General features: G+C 38.1%; 1 protein-coding gene across 1 annotated transcript in view; it reads right to left on the reverse strand.

Annotated features, from left to right (window-relative positions):
* LOC140496668 (stimulated by retinoic acid gene 6 protein-like) overlaps positions 1-12,140 on the reverse strand; it is a 127,467-nt gene that overhangs the window by 38,019 nt on the left and 77,308 nt on the right. Inside the window, exons 14-17 of the mRNA XM_072596733.1 lie at positions 11,478-11,595; positions 10,554-10,673; positions 7,088-7,251; positions 5,917-6,063 (exon numbers count right to left, since the gene is read on the reverse strand). Coding sequence (XP_072452834.1) covers positions 5,917-6,063; positions 7,088-7,251; positions 10,554-10,673; positions 11,478-11,595 — 549 coding nt within the window. The remainder of the gene's footprint in view (positions 1-5,916; positions 6,064-7,087; positions 7,252-10,553; positions 10,674-11,477; positions 11,596-12,140) is intronic.

Consider the following 12,140-nt stretch of genomic DNA (forward strand, 5'->3'; position numbering starts at 1 on the left):
TTGGAGTTTTTCCACTAAGGAGACATAGCAATGGGGGGAGGCAACATTTATTCCTTAGGAAAGTTGTTCTGGGTTGGACCTGACTCAGATTAGTCCCAAGATTTTATGGTGAATGCTAGAATTAAGTGGAATAAAAACCTAGTAGGTCATTTAACAGTTAGCAAAAGGAGATTTACTTAATCATAACAGGGGTGCTATTCAACAAGATTATACATTGAGGACAACCCAAGCTGATTCAGGTGAGGGAAGCTCCTTGCCTCTGAACTATCCATGCTAGTCTGTATGACAAAGTATAACTCACGACCCCTGCTCTGGAAGTCCTTCTCTTTGTGGAATGACTTCATGCAGAATTCTTGTCATTGTTTGCTCTTCATTCTCCAAGAGGACCAATGACAGCATGAGAGTGATGCTCTGACTTGTAAGTGAATTGGATATAAGTGAGGCATGGCTGGACAGAATCATCAGCCTCACTTTCACCTCACAATTGATCTTTATAGAAATATTGAGTTAATGAGAGGGAGGGAAGGGGGAGAGAGACAGACACACAGAGGCACACACATAGACACACACACAGACACACACACATACACACACACAGAAGGAAGTCCAGGACAACACCCTGATTATAAACCATGGTTAGGGAGACAGGACCTGGATGATGATCCATCAAAGTGGGCTGAGTAGTCCAACAGTGTAGAAAGCTCAAATATGGGTTCATCTCAGAGATTTTCCCTGGGTATCCTCATTATATAAACTCTTTCTCTTGGTATTAAATTTGTTCCTGGAAGCAGACTATAATGACCCATGTCTGAAAACTAAGCTGCCAGCCTCAAAAGTGACTACAATTGGTCAGGCTTAGCTCAAGGATATGTAACAAACTAATAAAAGATGCCTGTGGAAAGACCCTAATGGCATCCCTGGCCTAATCAGGCCTCACCATGGTTGTGTGTTCTTCATGAGACAGAAAACCCATGGCTTAGGAAGTTGCACATTGAATACCTGCTGGAATGATACCATAGACACCCCTGTGTGGGTATTCTTGCTCTAAGTATATATCTTTGTTTAAAGAAACCTTAGCACTAGAAAGCCAAAGGCCTGTATCTTCTTCATTATTTCAATATCCCCAAAAGAACTCACTATAGATAAACTAGAAGAGCACCAAGAGGAAGCATTGTTTCTGTCTGTCTGCCTCTTTTCCTCTCTCTGTCTCTCTCATACACATAGACACACACATACGCGCGTGCGCACACACGCACACACGCACACACGCACGCACACACGCACACACACACACACACCTGGAAAGAGAAAATATCCAGAGGTAGAGGGTGGTCAAAAAGGATAAGGAGTAAGAAAAGTATATCGAGTGGAGGCACAGTGGAAAGTGTTCTGGATTTGCAATCAGGAATCAGTTTTGAATTCTAGCTCTACCAACAACTGGCTATGTGACCTTGGATAAATCACTTTACATCTCTGTGCTTCCTTATCTGTTAGGTTGATTGGCTTCTAAGGTACCTTCCTCTGTAAGGCTGTTACTTTACATTCTTATGAAATCACTATGGAAATTTTGGAGGGAGCAGTTTCAGTTGAGAGTAGCAGTAAGGTTAGAAGTCAGCAACAGAAGTGAATAGGGGTAGAAGAAGCAGAAAAAACATGAATAGAAACAGTTTTTTCTTCCCTAGGAGTTTTCTGGAATAAGACATAGGATGACAGTTTAAGGGACTAGTAGAGTCAAATGTAAGTTTTTAAGGGATGGGCGAAACTTGGGGATATTTGTAAGCAGCAGGGTAGGCACCAAAAGATAAAGATTAAAGGTTAGAGGGAAAATGATTGAAGGAAAAGATCCTGCTGGACCTAAGAAGGCATAGGGTCAAGTAGAGAAGCTGTCCTTGATGAGGACAATTTTTTATTAGAGACTGGAGGAAACACAGAGAAAATGGAGGATTCTGGCGAGGGATTTCAAGGAGTCAAACAGGGAAAAGATAAAGCTCAGCATAGATGACCACTATTTTCTGAATAAAATAGGAAATGCAGTGCTTTTTGAGATTGAGGGAAGAGCAGTGGTATAGGAGACTGCAAAGAAACAAAGTTTAAAACGATGACTCTGGGTCAATGTATCCGTCGATTTGGAAAGGCTAAAAGTCGTTCCATGAAGCAGTTAAGCTCAGTTGACATTAGATATAATGCATTGTTGTAGTAGAGCTAGTTAGCAAGGTGGCATGACTTCTTACAGTAACATTAAGTCACAGTGCTAAGTAGGAATTGAAAAGGCAGATAGTGGGAGTTTAGTAAAGTATGAGGTGCAATAGGACAAGGGATTCTAGTGAGAAGTCCATAGTTTAACTGGTTAGGTATATTTTTGTAGGTTTATAATATATTTATATATTATAACATATTATCATGATATATATATTATATAATATGTATATATTATAATATATTTTGATAATTTGCTAGTCTTATTTTGATGAATGCTTTTATTAATTAAAAAAATAGAAGCTGTATCATCCTCAACTAGATATATTTTAGAGGTTTGGCCTCTTGGCTTCCTCTTGGAGTCAGTCTCAGAAATCTTTCCCTGAAGAGACTCTAGAACCACGTGTCTTTTCTTGAAACTGAAAGCCAGAATTAGGATTTTTACTTCCTATGCTCTTGCTACTAACTCTATCCCTTGTACAGATACATCAAATAATTCTTCTTTCCACCAATGAGAAGAGTCTTATGCAAATATAAAGCTTGAGTCACTAGTTACAAAAGGGACCATATTTTCCTATGCAACAATGTTTCCTATTGTCTTAGAATGTACCATAAAGCCAACCTGTCAACTCTTTTTTTCGTCTCTTTGATGAAAGCATATAAGCCATCCTTCCATTTACCTGTAACTCCATTGTGTTTTCTGATTTCATTTATATTAAGAATATCAACATTGACATGGTTCAGTTCTTCTAAAAGTATTTCATTGGCCATTGGACAAGGATTTTAGATTTAGAAGAGCAATAGTTAATGTTTATGGATAATCTGATCATTGTGCACCATTATTTTTGCATCCTTTGTGTTCCTTTCTGCCACCGTCACTGCTGCCAGAAAGGGACTGGACAGGCTGCCATCTTATATTTTTCTTTTTTTTTTATGAATTCCTATAACCAAAGAATTCCTTACTAAGTGACCAGCTGTCTGGGAATGACACTTTCCTGTTTAGCTATTTTTATCCTCAGGCAGCATCCATAGGCTATTGCTTGGGGCCTCTGTCTGAAGTTTTTTCAGTATAGTAGAACCTGCCAAATAATCTATCCCACTGTCCTACCCTTGGAGAACATAATTTCTCTTCTCTATCATGATTCTGCATCGAAATAGGACTTTGTAAAGCTATCCTCTTTTATATAACTATATGCAAAATTTTATATTTTCATATTTACTAAGTTTTCCCTAAATCTCTCTCTCTTGAATATCTACCTATTGCTTTTAGTTCTAGCCAGTATGACCAAAGGGAACAAGCCCAGTCCCTCTTCCAATAATAGTTCTTTAAATATTTGCCTGCTTCCCACCCAGAAAGAAATATAAAAAAGGAAAGAGAAAAAGCAGTTCAGAATTACAACTCTGCATGGCCCTCACTAATTCTCAGTACTCTCAGGCTTTGTCTCCTTCTTTGTCTTTACCTATAGTTCTCCTCTGAATCTTCCTATCTTCACTGCCATGCTTCGACATAGAATCTATCCTACTCCTGTGTAGACCTAAGGTTCCTACTATACTTCCCTACTCAGCTAGATTTTGAGTCTCCTGAACCCTGGTGTCAATATTCTGGTTAATCCAGGGTTTGTGTTTGTTTGTTTTTTTTTTAACCAGAGTTGCACTCAATAGAGGCAAAGAATAAGGTATAGGGAAGAGTTCAGAAGATGTTGACAATTGTCATCGATCTCACAACAGAAGTTATCATCCGTATCTCTTGGCATTTTCTGTGCTCAAGTACTCAGGGAGTTTCCTTCCTTCCTCCCTCCCTCCCTCCCTTCCTTCCTTCCTTCCTTCCTTCCTTCCTTCCTTCCTTCCTTCCTTCCTTCCTTCCTTCCTTCCTTCCTTCCTTCCTTCCTCCCTCCCTCCCTCCCTCCCTTCCTTCCTTCCTTCCTTCCTTCCTTCCTTCCTTCCTTCCTTCCTTCCTTCCTCCCTTCCTCCCTTCCTCCCTTCCTCCCTTCCTCCCTTCCTTCCTCATTTATGCTTGCGGGAAAAAGAAAACAAAAAAGTTTTACATTTTCATTCATCTTTTGAAGAACTTAATGTTATCAGACTTTTATATAAAATGTCTACCAAGTTTGTCATAACTATAGCAAACAACTTTGTGTGTCATTTCTGTTTTATTGCGGTGGTTTTTATTGCAGTGCAAGTTGGCATAAAAGCAACTGTTGTAGTGAGATTCCAAAACCCAAGAAACAAATAAGCATGATAATTTTCTTTCCATTAATTGACAAAATGAACAATAAAAATCAAGAGATATTACCATAAGAAAACAACTTGCTTCTTTAGGTTTCAATTAAAAGTTATTTCTTCCTAGTTACAGACGCTTCCTAAAAGCAAGGCTTTCCCCTTCCCTACTACTTCTCAGTAGTCTTCAAAGAGGGAAAACCCTTCAGGCAGTTTGCACAGTCTGATGCACATGACTTCTCCCAGGGACACATATAACTCAGAAGAAAATAGAAATACAAGGAAAGCCATCTGGGAACAGCAGAGCTCCAGAGCTACCTAAAGAGGTCTCACCTAGATCTCTTCTTCTCCCCTTCTTCCAATACACACACACACACAATACACCCCTTCCAGTATTCTAGCCCAGATTTCCTTGCTTCTTTCTACAAATTCCTTATAGCAGCTCCAGGCTTGGAGAGAGGCTGGTGTCTTCAATAGGTTAGTTGTAACAACTACTGATTTCTTGAAACACAGGGCAATTGTCTTACTAATTGTGCTAAAAACAATGATGTGATGTTCCCTTTTCTAAAGCAACTTTTTAGCAGCCTCCAAGCTAATTATTTTCAGAGCAAACTATCCACATCACCTACTTGATATATGAGAAATGAAAGAAATTTTATACAGAGTATGCGTATGCTATGAAAGAGAAGGGAAAGGAAGAAGCATGTATTATGTGCCTACTATGTGCCAGGCACTGTGCTAAGTGCTTTACAAATAGAGCAATAGAATCCATGAGCTTTATGGAATCTTGTCAGGTGACTCCATGACTCTGTCATGAGACAAGGTCACACTTCTCAGAGAAGAATTCATCCCAAATAAAGGAGAATCTGCCAGTTTTGGAACCCATTTCCTTGTTAATAATCACTGACAAAAAATTTCTGATATAGTTTGAGCCCTCAAAGCTACATCCTGTGCCACATAGTCAAAGTAATTTTTCAATAGGGTTTAGCTGCTCAAAATTCCTTTAGATTTTGAATGTGATGAAATAGTATTGAATTTTTTAACCATTTGACCGAATGTAATCAATGTGAAAGATTATAGCCAATTGCAGCACTTGCTTTCACCAGAGATAATCTAGTTACATGTGGTCTGATAGCATTCCGCCATTCTGAACTCTCTCTGGAAAACTCCGGAAAGCTGATGTATTGTCCTCTGTCCAATAATTCCAGCATCAGTTTCAGTTTTAGAGCACGTCAACAGAATTTGTCTGTGTAGCAGTCCTGATACCCAAGGCTGATTTGGGTTTTCTGAGCAAGGTAAGCCTGGGGTTTTTTAAAAGGGTATACAGCAAGAACCATCTTGTTCTGGACTTTACTGAAACTCTAGGACCTACAAGAAAAATAGAGAGGTCTTTTTCATTTGCAAAGGAAAAACCTATTTGAAACTACTGCACAATGGGCCAAATGCTGGGAATTTCATTCCCTAGTTACCCACAGTGGATATTAAAGAGTAAAAATTATTTACCAGATGAATGATTTAAGTGCCAGTAGGGGGTAGATTTTTGTAGTTTCCTCTCATTTTTGTCCATCAGTAAGATATGGCAGAAACCAAGGAGTACAGGGTTGGTATGATAATGGTCCACAAACAGCATGCCAATCCAGGCTTGGAATCCTAGAATCAAAAGAATCCAAGAAAACAATGTCTTAGACCCCAGAAATGTATCAACCCTCTGTTTGACCGATGTACAAGGGTCCCTTTCTGTACAACAATGGGAAATAGAACACTGAGACAGAGGTCAGTTTGTCAGGACACATCAATGTGCTAGGGGCAGGTAGGTGATATTGTGGATAGAGTACTGGGTTCAACCTCATGAGCTCAAATCTGACCCCATACATTTACTAACATCTGTGACCCTGGGAAAGTCACTTAACCTTGTTTGCCTCAGTTTCCTCATCCGTAAAATGAGCTAGAGAAAGAAGTCTCCAGTATCTTTGGCAAGAAAACCCCAAATGGGGTTAACTTCCATGTACCTTCAGTTCTCTTTTGCTGCCTCCAGGTGGATCTCAAGTCTTTGGTTTGACTAACTTCTGTCTGAAACATTTCTAAGTCCTTTCTGATGTAGATTTGTTTTCAAAACCATTCACAAACACATTTGCAAACAATCTACTTCTTTACTAACAATGAATATAACCTTGTAAGTAGTTAACAAAATGTAAGTGTGAACAAATTATACTTGTTAGTTAAAATATATTTTTTATTTATATTTTTACACTATATTTTGAATTTATGTTTTAAAATTTATATTTGTAGATTTAAAATGTATTTTATCTATTTCATTAAATTACAATTATAGTTTTGAAAATTTTAGCATTTATATTTTAAAAATTTTAGTGCCAAATTTTTTTCCCTCTCTTTCACCCCTTGAGAAGGCAAGCATATCACTTGTAAATGCAAAACATATTTCCACATGTTGTAAAATAAAAGGTACACACACAAACAAGAAAAAGTGAAAAAAGTTTGCTTCCATCTGCACTCAGAGTCATCAGTTCTCTCTGAAGATAAGTAGCAGTTTTCATCACGTATCAGGGACTTGGATCATTGTTTTCATCAGAATAACTTAATCTTTCACACTTCATCATTGGCATAATACTGCTGTTACTGTACTATTGCAAACACGAGGGCAAAGGACACTTACCCATGTCTGCAGCTTCATAACCATTCTGCATGATCGTCCTGTCTATGCGTGCTATTAGCCAGGTTCCCAGAATACAACTGACAAATAGTCTGAACAAACAAGCTCCCAAGCCCAGAAGCACATTGTAGAAAAACAGAAAATAATTGAAGTTGTGAAATGCTTTCCTGAAAATAGGAGAGTTCAAAAGTGAATCCTTCTCTCATTTTTCATAATTTTCTAATATTTATCTTTCACTTGGAGGTTTAAATATACAAGAAACTTCAGTTTATTCAGTTCAACCAACATTCATTCAACACTGTACTAAGTGTTTAATGGGGATACAATGACAAAAACAAAAAATAGACCCTGCTCTAACAAAGCTTCCATTTTCCTTAAGGGTGGAGCAAAGAGATACAATACCTCACCAAAGAAATAAATGCAAAGGAGTTTGAGGAGGTCACTAACAACTAGTGAAGGTGATATATGACTTCTAATAGGATATGACATCTAATTTGAGCCTTGAAGAAAGAATTCTAAGAGTCAGAGGTGTGAGGAGCAAGGACATTCTATGCAGGGAGGGTCAGCCCCTGAGAAGGTACGACAATGGGAAATGAATGCTGAGTCTGGAGAAGCCCAATTTGTCAGGGCATACTAACCATACCAGGAGCAAATAGGTGGTGCAGCAGATAGAGCTTGAAGTCAAGAAGGCTCATCCTCCTGAGTTCAAATCCAGCTTTAGGCACTTACTAGCTGTGTGACCCTGGGCAAGTCACTTATTCCTGCCTGCTTCAGTTTCCTCATTTGTAAAATGAGCTAGAGAAGAAAATGGCAAACCTCTCCAGTATCTTTGGTAAGAAAACCCCAAATGGGATCACAAAGAGTCAGACATGGCTGAAACGACTGAATAACAACAACCAACACACCAAGAAATGTGAAAGAATAAGGTGAAATAAAATCAGAAAGATAAAGTGAAGGCAGATTGTGAAGGACTTTAATTCCTGGGCTGAGAAATTTGCATTTTATCCTATATGGAAAAGGGACAGGGTAGGTTTTGAGCAGAGGAGTGGCATGTTGGGTACAACAGCGGACATGGAGTCAGGAAGACCTAATTACAAATTCCCCTCAGATACTCTATATGATCCAGGGCAAGTCATTTAAACACTCTCTACTTCTGCTTCATCATCCTGTAAAATGGAAATAATAATAGAACCAACTTCCCAAGGATGTTGCGAGAATAAAATGAGATTATATAAGTAAAGTGCTTTGCAAACCACAAAGCACCAAATCAATGAAGATGAAGGAGAAGGAGGAGAAAAAGAAGGAAGAAGATAAGGAGGAGGAGGCGGCACACTGGAAAGCTCCATAGGAACACTTTTCAAAGGTCCCTGGTTTTGGAGTCAGAGGACTAGGTTCAAATCTTGCTTCCTTCATGTACCACCTGTAACCATCAAGATCAATCCATCTGCAAACTTATTAAGTGATGACTATGTTCCAGGCTCTATGCTAAGCACTGAGGATACCAATAAAAAGCATGAACAAAAAAGCATAAACAACCTCTTCCAACAACAAGTTAACATTCTAATAGGGGAGACAACATACACATAAATACCCACATATTGAATACATACAGAATATACATAGAAAATAGCCTTAAATGAGAATGTAAATTCCTTATGAATAGAAATGGCCCTACCCTCTCATTTAAATATCTACTTCCTGCAAACAAGCCCATGACTCCCTCATCTTCAAAAAACCCTTACTTGATTCATCCATCCCTCTTAGTTATTGCCCTATATGTCTCCTCACTTTGTAGCTAACTTGTAAGGCTATCTATAATAGGCATCTCCACTTCTTTTCCTCTCACTTTCTTTCTTAATTCTCTACAGAAGTCTGGCTTCTGACCTCATCATTCAATCAAAACTGCCCGCTTTAAAGTGGCCAATCTTCTCTTAGTTCCCTTAGTGGGCTTTCTTCTACTCTTTCTTCCATCAGTAGTCTTTGACTGTCAGTTACACTCTTTTCATTAATACCCTCTACTTTATAGGTTTCATAACACTACTTTATCTTCCCACTTGTCTGCTCCTTTTGTTTTCTTTGCTTTCTCTTCATCTTGACCATGCCTGCTAAACTTGTACATCTCCCAGAGCTCTGTCCTGGCCCCTCTTCTCTTTTCCCTTTTTCATATTTTGCCTGGTGATCTCATCAGCTCCTATGGTTTTGGTTATCACCTCTATGATGATGATTTTCAGATCTACTTATTCAGTCCTAATTTGTCTCCTAGCCTCTGGATTCATATGTCCAACAGCCTATTGGATATCTCAAATTGGATGTCTCATAGAAATCTTAAATTCAACGTGTGTAAAACTGAACTTACTATTTTCCCCCCTGCCCCCAACTCTAGGGAGAAGATTCCTTCACATCCCAAGTAAAATCCCATCTTCTATGACAAAACTTTCCTGGTCCCACTTAATTCTTGTTGTTACTGTTCAGTTGTTCAGTCATGTCCAATTCTTTGTGACCTTGTGGACCATACTGTCCATGGTTTTTTTATTTGAAGATACTTAATGGTAATACCTTATTACCTCTATTGATTATCTCCAGTTTATCCTGTATATCTCTCACTTGTAGGTTTTTGTTTTTGTTTTGTCTTCCCGTTAGTCTATGAACTTCTTGAGAGCAAAAACTATTTTTGCCTTTCTTTGTACCATCAGATCTTAGCACAGTACACACAGTAGGTGCTGAGTAAAAATTTTGAGATTTAAAAAATATATGTTTTTGTTTTCCCTTCATTGGAAGCTCATTGTGAGTAGGGGATATTTTATCCTTTGTATTTGTATCCCTAGTACTTAGGACAATGCTTGGTACATAGTAGGTTCATGCCCTTTATATTTCAGATAAATTAGACTACTAATTATTTCCTGATTCCCAGGAATTTATAGTGGCCATCCTCTATGCTTGTAACGTACCTTTCCCCCTCATTTCTTCCTGTTGTAATCCTTTTCTTCAAGCCCCTTTTCAAGCACTACTGCTTCTATGAAGCATTTCCTTCAGCTGAAAGTGACTCTCCTTCATATTTTCCTAGACTGTCATGTCTAGATCTTCTTTGCTCTTATCACAGTATTCCTTGTATAATACTTTGTATAAATACATCCTATCTCCTGTATGATATTGTAAGCTCCTCCAGGGTACAGACACTGTCACTTCTTATCTTTTTGTCGTTAATGACCCTTATGGCACTTTTCATGTGGCAGGTAGGTAATAAACATTTGTCAAACTCCATTGTTGAATACCAGCCTTTTATGCCATGTTTCCTCATAGCTAACTTATATTTGTTCTCTTAAAATTTAAATGCATTTAGTTCCATTCTAGCTAGAATTGATAGTGGTCCTATGAAAAATATTTATTCATGTTCTTGAAAAAATATTGAAGATAACTTACATCCTTACATTAGGTTGATTAAAAATGTGAGTCAGTTTCTTTTACTTACCTGTTATTTAGAGCTAACGGTTTTTGCTTATCTCCAGGTTTAATCTTTGGCTGAAGGAAAAATCTGGCTGCTATCTTTAATTGTAAAACCATAAGTCCCACAACAATAGAAATGGTAAGACTGAAAGATAGAAAAGAAGATATTGTGGCTTTAAAAAATGGCCTGCTGTTTAATGGGTCAGATTCTCAGTCATGCTGTGTAAAAGAACAAGGACTGGGTGGCCCATTCTCCCTTGAGTGCTTTTTGGACTTACAAGAGTTGTGGAAAGACAAATACACTAAATCTAAAAGTGAAAACAACAACGTCTTAAGAAGAGGCAATCAGGAAAAATCATGGTAAACCATTGTATCATCCTAAACTACAGATAATAGAGCATCTAGTGGATCAAAGTTCCTGAGCCTGGAGCTTGGAAGATCTGAGTTCAAGTTTAATCTGACAGTAACTACCTGTGTGATCCTGAGCAAGTCATGACCTCTCAGTTCCCTCAACTGATAAACAGGAATAATAATAGCATCTGCCTCTCAGGGTTATTGTTAGGATCGAATGAAATAATACGTATAAAACACTTAGCACAGTCCTGTGCTATAGAGGTGCTATATAAATCTGAGTTATGTTGGTGATGATGTTTTAGGGAGAAAATAGTTTCATGGTTGATTACAGCAAATTCTATATACCTCACCCACTAAAATCAGCTAAGGAAAAGACATACTGCTAATTGTCTAAATCTTGAGAAACCAAGAGATTGGGGAAATGACTTGGAGAATTTTCGGATCATATCTCATCCTTTCATCATTGAACTAGAGCCAAGAACATTGTCTAACATGCTGAGGCTGAAGTTATGAAGATAGGGAAGTACTTCAAAAGAAAGAATGTAAAAATGAAATCATTCATACAATGTATTAAGAAGAAACCTCAATAACTTACATTCCAATGCCCAAACCTTTCAGCATTTCCAGTTCTTGGTTGTGAATTACTGGCAAAACCAAACCATACATGATCATCATACCAAATAGACACTGGACCACGTGAATGATGAGGTAACCTGAAAGCCAAAGTGAAAAACAATAAGTCCAGTTAAACAAGTCTTTATTAAGCATTTATTACATGGAAGGCACCATGCTTGAGAATACCAATCAATCAATAAAACATTTGTTAAGTGTCTACTTTTCCCCACACTGTTCTAAGTGTGGGAAATAAAGAAAGAGGTAATAATCCCTGCTCTTAAGGAACTCACAGCCTAATGGATGTAAAAACAATATAAGGAGTGGAATCAAGGACACATCTAAAAGAATTAGCCTTTTCAAGAATAAGCGTAGTCTCTTCTACTGAGATAGTAGAAAAAGAGAAGATGCATGAAATCCCACAAGTTTTGAGGGAGAGTTCACATCAGATAACCTCAGTCTCCTCAGGATCATCTTTTGAGAAAGTCATGAAGAACGTTGAGGAGAGTGGAGGAATTTTGGAATAATTACCGTAGGGAAGGCAATAGAGAAAAGGTCAATTGCAGACAAATGACCTTATTGTCAGGTATCAGGGAGGGCCTAGCTGGGATGGGTTATTCATAGTGAGCTCAATCAGCATGGTTTG

This window comes from Notamacropus eugenii, chromosome 3 (genome assembly GCF_028372415.1).
Source record: "Notamacropus eugenii isolate mMacEug1 chromosome 3, mMacEug1.pri_v2, whole genome shotgun sequence".
In the NCBI taxonomy this organism is placed as follows: Eukaryota; Metazoa; Chordata; class Mammalia; order Diprotodontia; family Macropodidae; genus Notamacropus; species Notamacropus eugenii.